This window comes from Achroia grisella, unplaced genomic scaffold, assembly GCF_030625045.1.
Source record: "Achroia grisella isolate CSIRO2021 unplaced genomic scaffold, CSIRO_AGI_Agris_v1 utg474, whole genome shotgun sequence".
Lineage (NCBI taxonomy): Eukaryota > Metazoa > Arthropoda > Insecta > Lepidoptera > Pyralidae > Achroia > Achroia grisella.
In genome coordinates this window covers 1,810,500-1,830,572 of record NW_026712878.1, presented here as the reverse complement: position 1 = coordinate 1,830,572, position 20,073 = coordinate 1,810,500, and the positions used below count along the sequence as shown (strand labels likewise).

Genomic DNA, 20,073 nt, shown 5'->3' with positions numbered 1-20,073 from the left:
AAAAAAGTTTAACCTAAATATTATTATTCTGTTCTTAAATATATTCAATTATTCATAACTTAACTGTTTCCCATGTGGATGTGAATTCAGATTACAGGGGAATATTTTGTAATTTTTTTCTTAGTACTTATTTCGGTTATGTAAGGATACAAAATTTCCTGCAAGCAACAACCTACTCAGATCATCCACTTAATAAAGACCTCAAAGATTTAAGTCACCTTATACAATACAGGGGTCAAAAAATATCTGTCATATTTAGTACATCGTATATAGTGGATCTAAACCTAATTACTATTAAAATTTCATGATCTTTTTACTATATGATCTATCTATTAATAGAGATCAAATATATCAAAAATATTATATTAAATAAAAAAAAAAGTTTGATAATTCCATAAATTAAATTAGTAGGAATATTAGAGGTGTCTAAAGTTGTAGTCCACTATCTAGTCATAGTATAGAATATATATTTTGATGTTTTTTTTTATTTTTTGATTCTTAATACATTCTTTGCGAATCACGGTGCAAACCCTCAACACTACCGGCGCCATCAAACCGCTGTGCCACTATCAAGCTACGTAACGTACAATTCATCACTCACCTAGTGTACATACGGCTTAGAACGGCGTACCCCCGATATGAACAGCACAATTCTTTTTGTAGTCACTACATAGCCTATAAATACTCGTAGCGTTTGCATCCATACCACCAGTCTTTTTTATCTAACCGTCCTGTTAACATCAGTCAAAGTTCACTATGTTTATTAAAGTGTTATTGTTCTCTGTCTTATGCACTATGGTGCATTCAGGCACGTCAAGAGAGGATCTTGGAATGAGGTACATCACCAGGCTGTACGAGGATTGTGTACATTCAGATGGAGTCGTTCCTTGTTTGAAGAAGAAGGCTATACTATTCTTTGATAGAGCCGCCAGATTAGAAGCGATACCCGTTATCGATGGTGTTGATATTGTTAAGAGTTCCGAAACAGAAACAGTTTCGATCAGTGAGAACGATATTGACTCGAATCTGCCAAGAAATTTGAATGATAAGAATGAAGCTTTGACTGATATGTTATGGGACAGGATTGCCTCTTTTGCTAACTCTAGGACTATTCAATTATCTCTGCCAAAGATTACCGGACAGGATCTCAATAAAGGAGTTGAAGAAGGTAAGAAAATAGTACATATATGTATTTATTTCTATGTATTTTTCACTCCTTAAGTTCTCAAACATCGCTATTCTAATTTTCGATAAAAGATTGTAATATAATTGCTACATATTTTATTATTTACTTAATTCTTGCTTGTTTGTTTATTCTCTTATTTTTTCTTTTAATTATAGTACAGCACAGGTTATGATCTGCTAGAATATAATTTTATATTATATACAATTCTTCTGTATGTGTATTTGTCACCTAACTCCTCTAATACGACTAAACCGATTTAGTTGGAATTGTATGTGTACATTCCTAAATAGTTTGAAAATACATTGGATTTAGCAGGGGGCTCTGCTTTTGGGAGCAGGAAGACATTTACCTTGTCCGCTAGTATAAGTATAAAATCGACTGCATCTCTGAAATACTGAAGAACCCTATCGTTTTTAATCGTATAGCCTGAATTTTTATATTATAGGGTCTTACAGGGTACAGTCCATATTATCCATAAGAAAACAAAACAATTATAGGCATTAAGAACATAAAATGAATGATTAAAAGCAGTAATAATATGAATATTTTAGGACATATAACCTAATTACAATGAAATCATATATCACATGAAGCATATGTGATATATTTCTAATTGTTACATACTCAGATTCTCTTTTACAAAATACAATTTCGCACATTTTCATTGGTACTCCTAATAATTAATTACTGTTTAATAGAATAGAAGAAAACTTCTTAACTTAACCAAAACAATTTTATCATTTTAGTAATCGGCAATACTTACGCGAAAAATTGCTATTGAAGTATAAATCTACATATACAAGAATGTGAAATACAGACCGTATTTCACTAACTGATTTCCGCGACTATGTCTGCTTTTTTAGACAAAATATGGCCTGTATCCGTTCCCGAGATACAATCTATTTTAATTCCAAATTACATTAATATCCATTTAGCAGTTATCGTGATAAGATAACAAATAAACACCCAAATAGGGAAACACACGTTGCATGTATAATGTTAGTATCTATTCAGTCCCCAAAGTAATTTTAAAAGAACTCGATTAAATATTATAGCTTACCCTTTTCTCAAAATAAGATTATTATTACAGAATTTTTTATACCTAATATTCGTATAAATAGTACTAATTCTTCGTACAAGGTATTCGTACCTCGTGCGGACATAAAAAGAAGTAATGACGGGTCATGAGGTTTATTTTCTACTAAAATTCTTCTCAAAAGACCCATAATTTTTATTACACATCGTTTTCCCTTCAGTTTCCCTTTCTACAATTAAATATTTATAGATTCAATGGTAAACACTACAAAAGTAATCGAAATTCCATGTAAACAAATATGTTTACTATCAAAACAAAGGCGCAAAAGTTTATTTGGTTTTTATTAAGCTATTCAAAATATGAGTCTTTTCTGACATACGTTCTGATAACCCAATAGTAAATTATGTTAAAGGTATGTTTAGGTAAATAATATTCAGCTTAGATTGAGTCCTGGTCATGCATAAACTAATGGTAAATGAAACTATCAGAAGTAAAAATAAATACTGGGTCTTATCTATGGCTATATATTTATGACATAGACACTATTTACTATAATATACAATATGGTATAGTTGTATTCTTTACTAGATATATATAATAGATAGCCGATATCCTTCCTCGTGACAGAATATTCTTGATATATAGACTTATGAAATCAGTATATTTATATATTTTATTCTATATAAAACTAAGTGCAATGGGGACTAAATTAGTACGGAACTTAATTTAATGCAAGCGTGTCTCCGCCTGGAAATATCAAATAAGGAGATGGGAAATATCAACACATATGAGTCTGTGACATTGAATTAATATTACTTTCTTTGCAGTTAATATTATCTACAACAAATTCGCCAATTTAGAAACCTTTGCTACTCAGTTGGCTGCAGACAAACTGCTAACCAGTTTTGCGGCTTGGCTTATACTTTTTTTATATTAAATGAATTTGTGATGATATTTTTTTTATACTACGATGGTGGCAAACAAGCATATGGTATCAGGTCCGTCGGATCATCTGATGGTTAAAAACCGTAGCCTAGACACCTGGGGAGTCAAATGCGCGTTGTCGATCCTTAAGAAACCTTAATATACCCTTCTTAAAAAACTCCATGCTTGTAGCCTCGTGAAAAAACCTCGGCAGGTAGTTCATTCCACAATGTAAGTTACACAGGTGGAAGCTTCTCTGAAACCGTACTGTCCGAGATCACTTAGGTTCTAGCGTGTGGCGATGAATTCGAATACAAATATGTTTAATTAAAGAATAGTTAGCTCGAAGAAACTCGTACTAGAAATGCACTACTAATAATAAGATAAAATGCATTATCGTATCGTAATATATGTCTGTTCTATGATTTCTAATAACTGTTATATGCAAATCTTTCATAGCCGTACATTACTTTAATAATATAAAATATTTAACTGATGACAAGCACTTTTAAGAAAGTTGTATTTAATTTGCAATTGAAAATTTTGATGTGTTGAAAGTCATTGACAATATTGTTATGGTGGATTTAAAAACTGATCATCACTATTAGAAAGTAAAAGTAAATGTAATAGTGGAAAATATAATGTTTAAGCAGATAGAAAGTAATAATACAAAAGGTTAGTCTTCCGGTCAATCGAGCAAAGGTTATGGTAGTCTTAATGCTTGCTCCAATAACGGATGTGTTATGTGTCTATTACCAGAAAATATAATGATAATATTTGAAATCTGTAACATCCGCTACTTTTTCATAACTTCAAAGATGTGCAATAACGTACATATATACTGTACGTGTATAAGTGATTGAAATAATGGTTTGGAATATTCACAATTAGATACGTATGTTTTATCTAAAATGTAAGATAGAACAGAGCTAGAATTCTGTATTTTTATTATCCTAGCACTTAGGTCTTTCTCAAAGTATTGATTCCATGCAATTTGTACTTTGAACTATTATCAAATCAAAATATATCAAATGTCGTTCTTCGTAGTACAATCTCTTCAGGCCAAAATTCACTGTTATCCGTTCAGAGGTTCAGTCATAAAATTGTGACAATAAGTTATACAGGCTTTTAGCACTTTAGCATTTCTAATGTTATTATATAAATATTACACTGATTTTATAAATTCCAGTACCTGTATGTTAGATTCAACCAATAATTTAACTGTCATGATAATTATATTACGACAGTCTTTAAGGAAACATTTTCTTTCCATGCGATTTCCTTTACTACAACTTAGCACTAATTGAGGATACTTATACTGAATAATGTTATTTCCTGAAATTGTTTATGTTTAGTGAAGATTCTATGTACATATTAATTTCCTTTTAAATTGTCGCGTGCTGTCATTTGATCTCTAACAATTAATGCATATATAATTTCACGCAGTTTAACTCGATTTATCTAGCGTGTTTGTTATCTTTTTAATTTAATGATATATGATCTTCATAACTACATAGAGTATATATTATTTTGCATAGCAAAGTTAAATATTTTATAAGAATCTACGATTATTTTATATTCTAGTGCAATCTAAACGATTAAGCTATTGAGTTCATTATATTTGTTTATTTTATAAGACGTTAACAAGAAGAGATAAAAATAGTATAACTAAGCTACAAAAGATTTTTTTTTTTAATTTTGATAATTTTTCAATAAATTTGTTTATCTATTTAATTTTACGTTGTATGTACCTAAAAGCGTAAATTGTAAAACATCGACTTAGAAGACCTCTATATTTTTAATACGTCTTTAAATTGTTTGGATTTAAATTTTCCAGGTCGAGGAAAGATGAAGAAAATGATGGGCATGATGATGATGGGAGCCAGTATGAAATTAGCAGCAATGGTTCCATTAGCTATTGCAGGACTTTTCGCGTTAGCTGGGAAAGCATTAATTGTATCCAAGGTACTTAAATAATCTTTTTTTTTAATCTTTATGATCCGGATATTTGCCTACTATATATATTTTCATCTACTGCTGTCGTTAGTTGTATACATGATATAAACGGAATATTTTCCATGATAGAATTATTTACGAGCTCCCGATATATCAAATCTGTTATGAACTTTTTGCCACGGGTCGACTATCATCACTTTCATCCAGAGGTATCACTGGATCATTCACAAAATCATACTCATGAGTACAAATGTTTGCACCAAACCCGCTACCATCGGAAGTAAAGCACCAAGACTTAATTAGTATATTCTAATTTACAATTTCAGGTATTTTCTGCGTTGAAATTGTATAATACTTAGACTTTTATCATTTTGTTCTTATAAAAAAATATACAAAGATTACACTAAATTTACGTTTGCTACGACAACTTCATCATTACCCTAGCTTTCACAAGACCATTATATACGTATGTTCTCACGCCCATTCCAAATCCGCGATCAGTTAGATTTAAAAATTTGAGAACATTTATCTAACATTAAATAGGAAATAAAGAAAAACTTCGTATTGGTAATAGTATGTAATTAAATTAATATTCTACTAAGTATTTGTCATCTATTGTTAAGTATACTTCACAAAGATGCGTGGGAATAGATTCATGTTGTGACATACTGCATGGTATAAGTACATTTTACTGAGAGAGTACATCTTTTTGATTTGTGCCAAGATTATTGTCATGTTCCACATTTTCTTTGTTGCCGAGGTGAAATTCTAGCCCTAAGCCTTTTCGAGTAGCATACCAAGTCTCAATCTAGATTTTGTATTGTTCACCGACAGCGTTCACTTAATCGTTTAAATTACTTGAACAATCTTCATTTCACTAGAAAAATATTATATGTTTTATTATTTCCATGTCAAATTTATTTATTGTTATGTATTTAAACTTTTATGTTCAACTATAATACTTTTTAAGAATATTTTTCTATAAGATAGTTATTTTAGGGATTTTAATACTAAACTTACATCATTACCTTAATTAAATATATACGTCTTGGTAATAGATTTGTATGTTATCTCTTGGTGAATTCTAAATATATTTAAACGTTAACAAATAACTATGACAAGTGAAGATGTGGTACATATTAGGTTTCAAGTGTGAATGCAAATTGTTCAATATAGAAACTGTCTTTAACCTCTAGTGTTACTTCCTCTTTCATTAATCAAAACACTTCTTGCGAATGCTACATCCGACTCTTGACCTTTCTGACAAGTGATTCTTGATAACTCCCATAGAACTTTCTTTTTTTTTTGTTTCCCTAATCTTCTACAATCAACCGTGAGTATTATTCGCTGTGTGATTGATGTTGGTTTAGATAATGTTTTTGAAGGGCTCTCTGTCCTCAATACGCTCGTAATTGCTTTAAATGTGATACGTGAATACACAACATTATGTTTCACTAAATTATTGTCACATAACGTCTTTTTCAATTTTAACTCAATATATTTAAGATATATTATAAAGTATGTTTTATATACATCCTTTATTAAGTTTAATAAACTTGATGACTCTAGATGTACATACTTTTGGTAAATTTTGTTTGCTATCGGAATACCAAATGCTTTCTTTAATAGCATTAATAATAAAAGATCACTTTTAATAAGTAATAATATGAATGACTATTATTTAGACTGATTAGTTGATGTAACAATATCAGGATTCAATCATGTCAGACTAGACGAACTAAAGGGAATAAAAGTAAATTTTTCATCGATTTTCGCGTACAATATGCAGAATAATAGACAAATAAATCTATCGCATTTTACAATAAATGTTTAGAATACTCAAGGCCACTTAGAGCTTGTGGCATAGATTGAAAATAATACGTTGGTGTAGCCGCGTGAAGTTTAGAGCTAAACATAAACTGTGGTTACTAACAATCACTGTAGTAATGTTCGCATGGAAAGAAAACAAATAGTAAAAAAGAACTATTAAGATTATAATAATATAGTATATAAATTACATAAAAGCCAAATGGCGCTAGCGGAATAATTGCAAAATCTCGATAACTATGTAACAGACTTACACTATTAAATAAACTGTTATCACTTTAAACGTGAATAAGGGATTCGTTACTGTGTTACTGATAAATAATTAGTTTGCAATATTGTAGAAAAGAAAACTGTATATCATTAGTAGGTAAAAGGATTGTATATGTATGAGTATATAGTAAACGGGAAAGTGAATATGATTCCCGTTTTATCTACATGTAAATATATATATACTTATATTATTAAAAAGGTTAGAGAAGATTATTGTCTTACTCGTTAGTATTATGTAATTTAAAACGAATGCATAATATTAAATTATGTATATAGCTTCTACTTTTATACTGACGTTACTTTTACTTAGCAATATAACATAATAAACGATACAACAGAGTTCTATTTTATTTCTAGAACAGTTGAGACACGAACTAGGCTTACTTAACTTTACCTTCGCCCTGACTTTCAGATAGACTTCAACTACTATAAACATTGATATTTATATATACTTTATAGTAGAAATATACACCCACTAAGGATATTATAAATAAGCGTGAAAAAATATGTACAATATTTGTGTTTTATAACGACCTGCTACCTGTTGTATATATATTTTTAATTTATAATGCTAGTATTCTCATCTCAATATCTCGTTTTTGTTTCTTTTCTATAGTAACTCATATATACTCAGAAATTTATTTATTTATTTATTTTAATTTTAATTCGGATTACATCCATATTGTGTTAGTAAAAAAAACTTATAAAACTATGTTAGTAACTTATAATATACATATACGTAGATATATTTAATTCATATGTCTGTTATTATTAATGAAAACATTAATTTAGCAGTTTAAATATTATATGTATTAGATTGCGACTTGAAAAAATTAAATTACTAATGAGGACTGCCAGATTCTTACAGGCTAAAAACATGACGACTATTTTCTTCGTATCATATCATCCAGATCATGGAAACGCTTACACATTCCTCCAACATCCCGGCATAAACTAGAAATAAACTTATTAATGCAGATGATGTTGAATTATTAAAGCCTAGTAGTAGCTATTATTAACAATCGTAATAGAAAGTTACCTTCAACTCATAATAAGTTCAAATGTGTGCTAAATGACGTTGACATTGATTTAATAGATGACATAGTTTACATGATGGAAATCACTGACAATAATGGGAAACTAATTGTTACAAGTGAAGAGACACGTTTTTGTTAAATGATCGTAGAGATTGTTGAACCCGATTTTTTGCGCATTCATTGTCTACAATTTACATTATGTTCATAATGTACTGTAATCTACTTACATACTTTACTGAGATAACATCAGTGAACTTTAAAATGCAATAACAAAACAACCATAGCCATCAATAATTTCTTAAATAATGGTAATATTGCAAAAAAATATACTGCAGGGTTAATCCCATAGAAACTAATCCCGAATATATTACAGGAAATTGATAAAAGCAAGACGATCATCTCTATTTTGGTCTAATCTCAACACTGATTTTAATCCAACTTTAAAATTCACTAACTTAAACAAGCGTTTACTTTAATGTTCATATTTGATTATTTCGAAGAAATTGCATCCGACAATGCTGCTGCGTTACCATAGATAAAACGTTTATTCGTTATTCTGGGATATGATGTAGCTATAAGTATTTGTTACCGAGGTAGATCATCCGAACCTATTTAGGAAATAACATCTACCATATTCATCCTTTATCATCGGCGACATTAATAGGCATTGTTAGTTATTTTTTAAATGTTATTATTATTAGGAAAAGTACTTTAAAAACGAACTAATCACTTACTTATTTACATTCATATTTTCCTTACAATTCAACATCAGTGTTGTTTTTGTCAAAGTTAATGTATCGTAACTTAACAACCTAAAAGTACTAGGTACGTATAGATCGGTTGCATACTTTCAAACTAAATTTATTCTTCAAAGTAATGGTATTATAAGACAATAAAATTTACATTCTTTACATTATATACTACGGTACTTTCTCTTGTTTAATTTTCACTTTTAAATACTGACCTCTTAAATTTGGTGTAAGCAAATCTACATTTAACCGGAGTAATTTACTTTAATGACTTGCTGTATTTTGTATGTGTTGATTATGATAAATATGAAATTCATTTTAGGTTATGATAGTGAAATACCTCTATTTTTGTATTGTATGTATATTACAGCGATATCATTTCATGCAACTGCAAATAATGAAAGAACTAGAAACGTTTAATATAGTATTAAGGGGATTTTAATTAAATTCTGTATCAAGTAAGTTGAGGTCTTATTATCTTAAAGTCCATCATATTAATTAACGTAATAATATTACATGTAGTATAATTTTAAATATAAACAGTAAGATCCTTGTAGTTTTGTCCATATTGTATGTCAGTAGGACCTAATATCCAGTGTCGTTATAACATTACGTCGCAATTTCCGAGTCACCTTGATTAATAACACAGACAATCTCACGTCTAATGCGATTATCGTTATTAATGGAGTACCTAACATCATGGTTGCTATATCAGGGAGATTGGTTCAGTGTTTTGTGAAATGAAAGGTAACTTTCCTTGGAAAGTACTGATGTGGTGGGTCATAATCAGTAATTACTGTTTGACCTAAGAGCATGCATTTGAAAGTAATACGTGCTCTATGAACATGATTCTTTAATTCCGAATCAGTTGTTTCATTAAGTTTTGTAACAAATCGTGATTTTCTTAACTATCTTCAATATGGTTAGAATGGATTTTTATTTCAAAGAATCAATAGATGATAGAAATAATATTAAAAATAAAAGTAAACATAACAAAAAAAACTACTGATTTGATTCACTGATTCTCAATTCTGATGCAGAGTTAAGAAATAAGTACTATGTTAAATACTGGACAGAACTTATATGTTTGAAAACAATGAGTGATTGTTTACCTTATTTAGACTGTACTTCTGTAATATTATAATAAGGACTTATATTAATTAGTAAATAACACTCACTAACTTGGATTCAAGAATCTCAGTTACTATTACGGTTTACGTACTAGATAACTTTTAATAAAATTTAAATGCACCAACATCATATCCTATGATTTTCTCTTGTTAATTGTAATACGTTATTATTTCTCCTCTCAATTTAATACTTATCGGCCAGAATTTATTATTAATTATTATAAGAAGATATTTATTAATTAGTTCTTTGAATGGAAATATTTTAAATACCCACATTTCTTTCAACTTCTTTAATGATATGTTTGTTATCGCTAAGGTGAGAGTCGACGTATCCATCATTTTCAGCTCAATTGTGTTTCGCATTTTGATTGGCATCATTCGTGATTATGAATTTGGTTATTTCAATTCTAGGTACATTATGTGGATACGGTATTTAGTATAGTCAATCTAAATTGATTGACTATACTATTTAATTATTAAATTCTTTCAACCTAAAGTCACGTAATGTTAATATGCTTTTAATTTTTGTTTTCTGAGATGTGACATTATACCTATTTTTTCTTCTTTCACTTCTAGTTTTCCGAATTATTTTTCTTAAATATCTTTTATGCAAATTGTAAAATCTATACCCATCATTAATTTTGTTCATGCGTCCATAGGCTACAGTAACCATTTACGATCATAATTATGGACCCTATGCTTATTTGCCATTATCGTAATATTAAAAAAACATCGCCATAAGAAATATTATATGTAAAATTTTTATTCATTATAGACAAATAAAGTATTGAGTTAATTTCTGATAGAAAACCAACATTAAATATATTTATATTACCGGAAATGGATAAACGCGGGTCGATCTTCTCTATACGTTGGTCTAATCTCAATACTGATTTCAATCCACCACAGCTTTATGTAGAACACTAAATATGGAACTAATACATTGAAAGTGTACAATTTAACAGTACGAAAATATCCGCATCAGCATATTTCAATAGCGATCAATAGGAAATCGTTTACAAAGTTTCCAAACCGTCCCTTACGGCGACATATGTGGACGATAAATAATTGAAATTATTAATGATGATGATGGTGATAATGCAACATATTTAAAAGTTACTTTAACGTAACAATAGAGTCATTATTTAGAACCACTTTTTGAAGATTACCTCAATACATCATCAAGTTTCGTTGAACTATGAACTTATCATTTGTACATTGGCCTGTACTAACTTTCTATTAGGTATTTATAATAATTAGTGTCAGTTGGATAAGTTGCGTGCAATTTTAATATTACAGTACAAATAATTACTGTAAACCAGTTTTTCTTCGGCGAAAGTGAGAAACCATTTATTTTTTGCTTTTCATTTCTAAAGTAATATGCATAAATTTATGTCTTGTTAAGTGTGAAACTATAAGATGAGTGAGTATGCAATATTATCTTAATTACTGTTAATTGTCTATTACAAATAACTTAATGTAGAGCAAACGTACAGAGTATAATGGATTTCAATAATTTCTGTTTAACTCTACAGTTACAGAACTTATATAGATTTTATTACATTTATTGAACATATTTGAAACTACAATAATTTCAAGTCGGGTGTTACTTGGTACTTCATAATTATTGCCCCATCCGATCGATCCCATAAAACATTCCAATAAGAATAAAGAAAATTATGACCGTGTGCTCCTAGATTCGAGTCTCTAACCTTAACCTCAGACTAAAGTAATATTCTTCAGGAAGAAGTTAGTCTTCAGTCATTTCAACATTCCTCCTCCCTGGGGGCCGTATGTCTGTACTCGCCATCAAAATTGTATGGCCTGTGACGAGATTCGAAGCCTTTACTATGCTCTAAGAATAAAGTAGAATTCGTCAGGAAGAAGCTAGCCTTCAATCAATTTATAAATCCTGCGAGTTTAGTGTACCTTCTGGACTCGCCCTATGAACACAATTGTAATATTATCATCATCTGCTACTTCCTTATCCCATTTATTTGGGGTCGGCGTAATATGTTTTTTGCTTCCATTCATCCCTGTTCGCAGTCATCGCGTTATTTACTTCCTTTCTTACCGTATCATCTTTCACACAGTCCATCCATCTCTTTTTCGGTCTTCCTCTGCCCTTATAACCATCCACATTCATATGTAACACCTTTCTTAAAATATTATCCTCGTTCCTACGCATTACATGTCCATACCATGATAGACGATTACTCTTCTACCTCTCTGACACCGGTGCCACTTTCATACTTCCTCTAATTGTAATATTATCATAGCTAATAACATTAACAAATTTTTATATTGTAAATATCAAGAATGTACTACAGTTAAATTAGAAGATCGTGAGTTCAAATCTGATCTACGTAAATTCTTTTATTGAATTTAAACAACGTATTAATATAAATAATATTTGAGATAAATAACATAATATACTTAATATTTACAATGAATATTGAGTCATCTCGCTAAGAATGCTAACGAATTACTTCACACTTCCCAATACAATGACATTAACACTTGTTTAAACAACAGTATTACGGTCATATCATCTGTACAGTCAAAACTACACGTGTTAAACCTGTTACATGTTTGTCTTTTTTAATATAATTTTAACACATGTAGTAATATATATATGTATATATATTAAATAAATTATATTTTTTGTAATGTGACATAAAAATACGTACAACTCTAAATTGTCACCCTTCTATCATAAACCCTTATTTTTAATAGCGATTTTAACATACATATGTATATGACATAAAAACATTTGCGGGGTTAGCTAGTTTGATTATAATATATTGTAGTTATTTTGAGTTATGTTTTGGCAGTAGATACTAAATCTCAACAGTTCTACTATTTTATTACGTTTATAAATCATTATTATCTACTAATCCAGTTTAAGTAGTCAAATGGAAACAACTGTGATAAGATAATATATTGTATTTTGCTCCCATTATAATTATTTAATATTCAACGTAAAACTACACACTTGTCGGCCTTCAATGGATGGCTTCATTCCTTTCGCTCCACATATTGTGTAATAAAATGTTGCCAGGTTATATTTTTTTCTTTTTTGTTGGGAAGTGGAGGTATTACCCGAAACCCCTGTCGCTCCTGTTGATTTCTATTTCATGCACCTTTCTGGTATCTAGTAAAGGACTTTTTTAATGTCATTCATAGTCATTCTATTGATTGATCTTAATTTGTCTGCATATCAGTTGAATTGTAAATGATATCATTTAAATATATTTTTATTAAAATCTTAGGTAAAATATATTATACAGTACATTGCTTTATTCGTGAATTGCCATTTTATTATGCTGCGTCACATCAAAATTATTCTCTTTTTATACGCACACAGAGCTCTCAAACAATGTTATTTAGTTAAATCTTTATTAAAACTTATTTATTACTTTAGTGCACATTATTTTAATAATAGCAGGGATTATTCTAATTATGTCTGGCAACACCAATGCAAAGACTGGCAGTCGTATTGAAAGAGTGCTCGCCTACGGCCGTTTAGATATTTAATTTCAAATCAGTAATGCAAGTCGTGATTAAGACTGAAGTGTTGTAGGCTCCTAATTTATTGTCACTCCAAGTAAATCTCGTGCGGCTTGTTTTACAATACTAAGCCGTTCGAGATTTATTTCGAATGATAGTAAAATAATCACCCTTAATGGAGATATTTGAATAATAAATTATCTGTGGTAATAGGTATGTTGTTAATTATAATAATTTACAAATTATTATACGTGTTGTAACAAGTATAGTTCAATATATTTTTAATATATATAATATGTTTAAAATTTTTATTCACTTCATGTGTTATTTTCTTGTGTAATTTAATTAAAATTACACTTGATATCTTACGTTAAACAAACAATGTTGATGTTTAACGTCACATTTTCTATAAACAATGTTTATTGCATTTTGTTCTAGAAACAGCTTATTTTCACAAGCGGTTCTTCCCACTTCCCAAGATGTTCTCCAATCAATTATTTAAATTGTATTTTGTACTAATCGATTATTATATAAGAAGTTCTTCCCAATACGTGATCAATTGATGACAAAATCATACAATTGTTGGATGTACCATGAATTCGTCGGTTCAATAGTTTCATTTTTGTATAGTCCTAACACTACTAATCACAAAGTTAAACATTTGTTGATTTTTATATTATCAATACAATATAGATAACACAAATTCAAAGTCTCAATTAGAAAATTATTATTTATTTATTATAATTTCAATACTACTCGTTCTTAATTACTAGATTATATTGGAGACTAATCGGCATTGTTTAAAGCATGTTGTTTCATGTATACAACACATCTACAGATATATAAATGAGATGGTAATAGCTCGGTTACCGTTTATTAATGAAGGTAATTTACTACCAAGGTAAACCTTATACAAAGTCGTACACAAATGTACCCACATTAGTCTCATTTTTTCGGCCACCAAGCAGCTGGCTTTGTAAGATGTTTTAAGTTTAAAATTTTGCATGCCTATTGAGGTAAAACATAATGGGACATTATGTTCTACAACTAACTACTCGCCCCGGTTACGCCCTCCTCTTGAATCACTCTATCTATTTAAAAAAACCGCTTCAAAATCCGTTGGGTAGTTTTAAAGAATTATTTCAATTAATTCGCTGTCCGTCCGTCCCTATATACATAGGGACGGACGGACAGCGACAGCGACTTCGTATTATACTATGTAACGATTACAACCAAGGCATATCCAGGTTAATCGCTTTTTTAAAGTCAAATTTATTTAAATTTGACTTGATTTGATGTGTCTTGATAGTGAAATTAGTGAGGTATGATGCACCTTGGTCTTAGGCAACGCATAAGGGGTACCATGGATACAACAAGAAAACATAATGTATGTGATCTTATTGTGATGTATATAGGCAATGGTTGTCTTACCATCAGATAGGCGACCAGCCTGTTTGCTACTCCCAAGTTCTTTTCAATAAATAAGCAATGACAACTATCTAGAAAAACAACTTTATTCACTATGACGTAGAATAGTTTATTGTAAAACAAGTAGTATTGGTTCAATCTGTTACATATGTATGGTCAGTCACATATCAAATGAATATGTATTGCCGTATTGTTGTCCCGTTGCGTATTGGTATCGGTGCTTACCGTAACTTAGTATTATGACAAAAAAAGATCTATTATGTGTCTGAACATAGCTTCGCTTTCGCATTCAATTCCGGCAACGTAAAAATAATAATAAATCAGTGCTTTTTACACAGCGCTATCTAATTTAAATAGATCTATCTAATTTATATATCTAAATAGATATATTTTTAAATCAATAAATCTATTACCTCACAATATATTTTATTTAATAAAATAAAATGCTGTATATATAAAAAAAACCCAGCCCAATATAAAACATACTTTTGAATAGAAAAGTTTACGATGAGCTAACCGCTGGACTACTGAAACCATCAAAAATTTATAAAATCAGAACACAGCACACTCATAACAATAAAAATAAATATTAAATAATCATAGTAATCAATAAAATTAAAGTTATGTGGGCCGTGGCAACATAAAATGGTTATAGTTGAGTTTATGGTATTGCCCTCGAAATAGCACGTATAATACTCACTAGAATTTTATATCTCATAAACCTACAAATTGTAAATTAAAATTTAATAAAAATCATTCATTCATCTTAAAAATCTTCTTAAATAAATGATTATTTAAGAAGATTTTTCTATTCAAAAGTTCTTAACACCATCAGCACAGTATAATAATACTGTGCTGACAAATATAAGCTGTATAATTTATTAAAAATGTTTTAACCAAATTAAATGAAATATTTAGTATTTCATTTAATTTGATTAAAATATTACTACTACTACTAGTAAGAATATTTTTTTTTAAATAAGAAATAAATGTATTCCTTAGGTATACTATAAAATATTCCAATTTAGTAACTTTTTACAGTAGTATATGTAGATTACAAAATTTGTTACTAAATTAGGATTTCGATGTTTAACTTTATTACTAATTATTACGGTTACTAATTATGTTATTGTTTTCTTCGTTCTTTCACATCCACATTTGACAATAACTCTTCAATAGCAGTCTTGGAGTTATAGAAATTTGATATATATTTTCTTTTCTTTGTCAGATCGCACTACTTCTGTCAGGCATCATCGCTTTGAAGAAGCTTATGGCACAGAAGAGTGGTGGAGGTCATGAGAGCCACGGATGGTCATCAGGTGGTGGTGGTGGTGGTGGATGGGACCGTAGAGCCTACAAAGACGGCTCAAACCTAGCTTATTCCGCTTACAAACAAGAGTAAACTTACGTAAGCCAGACTTAAGTAGAAAAATTTATATGGAGTCCTCATTTTTATATTTTCTTTTTTTTTTGTGATTTTACCCACCTTTCAGTTATGACGACTAGCAGTTTTTTTTCTATGTGTATTGATGTTTAGAGGAAATACTAATTAATAGTAAATGTGTGTATAATTGACCCAAAAATGGGGTCGATTCTTGGTACTTTTTATTAAAAGGAATTATTTATTCTAGTTTTAAGCGATGACTGTATTATAGAGTAATTTATTTATTATAATTTATTGAGAAATTGTGCCTAAGTGAATACTCATTTTATGTTATTTCTAATATGATATTCTTTTTTCTGTTTCTTCTTTTGTTTTCACATTATTTACGACAAGCCATTTTTTCTGTACAATAATTATGACAAAAAATTGATTTTTGGTTTTTTATTAAGATAATTGGAAATAAAATTGTGAACTATAAATTTTGTTTTTTTTTTTACTTTTAATGATTACACACCCAATACCCACAATCCCACCCATATAATGGATATTAATATAAATTCAATTAAATAATACTTATTATTATGTTATATTCCTACCTACCTATTTAATTATATGTATTATGTAATGTATGTATTTATGCCGCATTGTTAGCGAACAAGTATAAGACTACAAATAAATAAAATATCCGTTTGTAATTTCAAATTAACAGCTAGTCACTAAATGCATATGAAACCAATTTTAAAAATCTTTGTCTCTCTGATTGTTTTTGCAAGTCTCTGAAACGGCTAAACTGAACGACGGGACTGTCACTCGTAAATAGTTAATATTTTAAGGAGTAATCTAGCCTACTAGTTTTATAGAAATTGTATAAATTTTAATTTAAAAAAAGTTGGATAACACTTGGTCGAAGTCGCGGGTTACAGATAGTATTTTATATAACTGGTATTTGATGAAACTTGATGGAAAGTAAGGATCACACATCAAGGAATACACGGCATCAAGCGACGATCGACATACCCCTCATACATTGTCATTCCAAACAAGTTACTTATAATACCTGCTCCATTTCATACCCTATAATTTTTGCTACCTTATCTTACGTCTCAACCAAAATACGGATTAATAATATATTGTGCACGACGCACCTCTTTGTATATTATTTATGTATTTTGTCTATTATTTTATATAGAAAAATATATATGACATTCTTGTTCTGTTAATTATTATACTTTTGTACATAATATTATATTATTGCTTCCTAAAACCCGTGTTTGCATAATTATATCTACCAGCCTTTTACAGTCCTTCGTTCACATTTTTGGTCCTTCTCCCATAATTAATTAACGAATTTCTAAATTTTAAATTCGCAATTTTATAAATATGGAAACACGGTCGGGTCGTAAACTAGGATCGGCAAACCCTCGTACGGCAAAAGCGTTGCCATTGTCATTACCGGCAGAGGAAACGCAATCTGATGCCCGCGCCACGGCGCTGGTGTCTACCGTACCACCGATCGCGGTTAGTACTCACAGTACATCGGCCTGCAGCCGCTCATCTACCACGGTACGTGCTAAAAAACTTGCAGCTCAAACATAGCATGCACACCGCCTTGAACAAATTGAGATGGAGGCGGCAGAAGCTCGTCGTGCTAAGTTGGAGGCGGCGAGGAAGGAATACGAAGCAGAAATTGAAGCAATCAATTCCCGGGGCAGCCGATCTGGTAGTCGTGCTAGTGTTCATCGTAGCTGCTCGGAAGTTGTGGACAAATGGTTAGATAACAATAATTATCCTATTTCGTCTCAATTTCTTAGTAATCCCCAGATTCCTACGGTAAACACACATCCCCCTACTGTCACCTTAGTTGAACCGATCACTGCCTTAGTATCGGCAGTAGATAAGTTGACAGATAAAATTACCGCTCCGAAAGGGATTAATATAAAACTTCCTCATTATGATGGAAAGTCCCCTACGGAATGGCTTTCTTTTAAACGTGTGTTTCAGGACACACAGTCTGGTTATTCAGCAATAGAGAACTTAGCTCGTCTGAGCTACGCATTACGAGGTATCGCGCGAGAGACTGTTGACAAGCTCTTAGTGACTGCCCGAGACCCAGATATTGTTATGCGTGCGCTCGAGGTTCGATTTGGACGACCAGATTTAATTATATTACAAGAACTTTATTCAGTGAGATCGTTGCCGAGGTTAGGTAACGATAAAGATCTATCAACATTATATATTTATTTATATATAATGTTGATAGATCTCTGGGTCTCGGTAAATATATCTCTTCGATAAAGATTCAGGCTAAATTTGGTGTCACGGATTACTTCAGTTTTAATACAAATTATAATATTGACAGGCATAAAAAACCAGAACGTGTGAATGCCGCGGAAGTATATGATTTGCTGGAGCAGTCGTCACAAACATCCGAGAGGGGTTCCTGTATTGAAACATCTCTTACAACGGCTGAAAATTCATTAAAAAATTCATCAAAACAAATTTGTACATATTGTAAAAGATTTCACGCATTAGTCAATTGTAATAAGTTTTTGGCATTGACAGTTCATAATAAATGGCATTTCGTTAAAGAAAATAAATTATGCCAGAAATGTTTAAAAAGAGGTTCACATAATTATAATACTTGTCGTACTAAAGGACTTTGCAATAAAGCCGGTTGCACACATAAACATCACAAGTTACTTCATAATCCAAATTTTATTAATTCAGTAGCTAATATGCAGGTATCTGAAGAGTCAAGTCGGCCAATGTCACATGCAGGTAATGGTAATGCAGAGCAGTCTCCATCGGAATTGGTGACACAGACGTCTTCTGTTAGTACCACCAGTTTTTGTAAGCCATTACTAAAAGTTGTCGCTGTTACAGTGTCTGGTCCTGCGGGTTCTGTTGACACATTCGCGTTACTGGATGACGGGTCCATGGCTACCTTTATTGACTCGGAAATTACCTCTCAGATTGGAGTAACGGGTGCAGTAGAACAAATTGAACTGCAGTGTGTTGGTGGCTTATCAAAACAGTCGCAAGTCGAGTATGTTGACTTTCAAATAAAAGGAAAGAGATCTACTAATTCCTTTGTTATCAAACAAGTTAGATCTATTAGTAACCTCGGACAGGCGAATCCAAATGTCAATAAGAGTGATGTTCTGGCATTTCCATATTATAATCGGTATAGATAATTGGAATTTGTCTGTTCTCATGGCAGTAAGACAGGGAACTAGTTCTCAACCTGTTGCCATTCTTACGGTACCAGGATGGGTTCTATTCGGGTTTGTACCGAATAGAACAAGTACTGTTCATTTTGTAAATAATGTATGTGATTACGATTTATGTAGTGATAAGTTACGAGTTGTCAATGATGTGGTAGCCAAATTAGGAGTTAGTTCAAATAGGTTACATTTGAGTGAACCAGATCTCTTGAAATCTTTTCTTAAAATTGTAAATCGTTTTCTCGAGGAGAGTGTCATAATTAACGATGACATTAAAGCAAACCCATTGAATAAATTATAATTTTTAATTACATAGATGAAAATAGTTATTTTTTAGGTACTTGTTTTAGTTAGAAAGTCGTTTTCATCTGAATATTGGAAGCGAAGAACATAGTTTTAAAATAACTTTTTC

At 30.5% G+C, this 20,073-nt stretch overlaps 1 protein-coding gene and 1 pseudogene across 1 annotated transcript; both read left to right on the top strand.

Annotated features, from left to right (window-relative positions):
- The first annotated feature begins 749 nt into the window (after window positions 1–749).
- LOC131845539 (uncharacterized) lies at window positions 750–16,838 on the top strand. The gene is made up of 3 exons (XM_059194609.1): window positions 750–1,168; window positions 4,984–5,111; window positions 16,282–16,838. The coding sequence occupies exons 1-3, from the start codon at window positions 757–759 to the stop codon at window positions 16,453–16,455; spliced, it is 714 nt and encodes a 237-aa protein (XP_059050592.1). The 5' UTR covers window positions 750–756; the 3' UTR covers window positions 16,456–16,838.
- Window positions 16,839–17,911: 1,073 nt separating this feature from the next.
- On the top strand, window positions 17,912–19,962 carry LOC131845443 (uncharacterized; annotated as a pseudogene).
- The last annotated feature ends 111 nt before the right edge of the window (window positions 19,963–20,073 follow it).

Bases quoted from the DNA above. Each gene is read 5' to 3' on its own strand.
- LOC131845539 (XM_059194609.1), top strand. From the start codon at position 757: ATGTTTATTAAAGTGTTATTGTTCTCTGTCTTATGCACTATGGTGCAT. The intron at 1,169-4,983 runs GTAAGAAAATAG...TAAATTTTCCAG, and splicing joins CAATAAAGGAGTTGAAGAAG to GTCGAGGAAAGATGAAGAAA. The intron at 5,112-16,281 runs GTACTTAAATAA...TTTCTTTGTCAG, and splicing joins AAGCATTAATTGTATCCAAG to ATCGCACTACTTCTGTCAGG.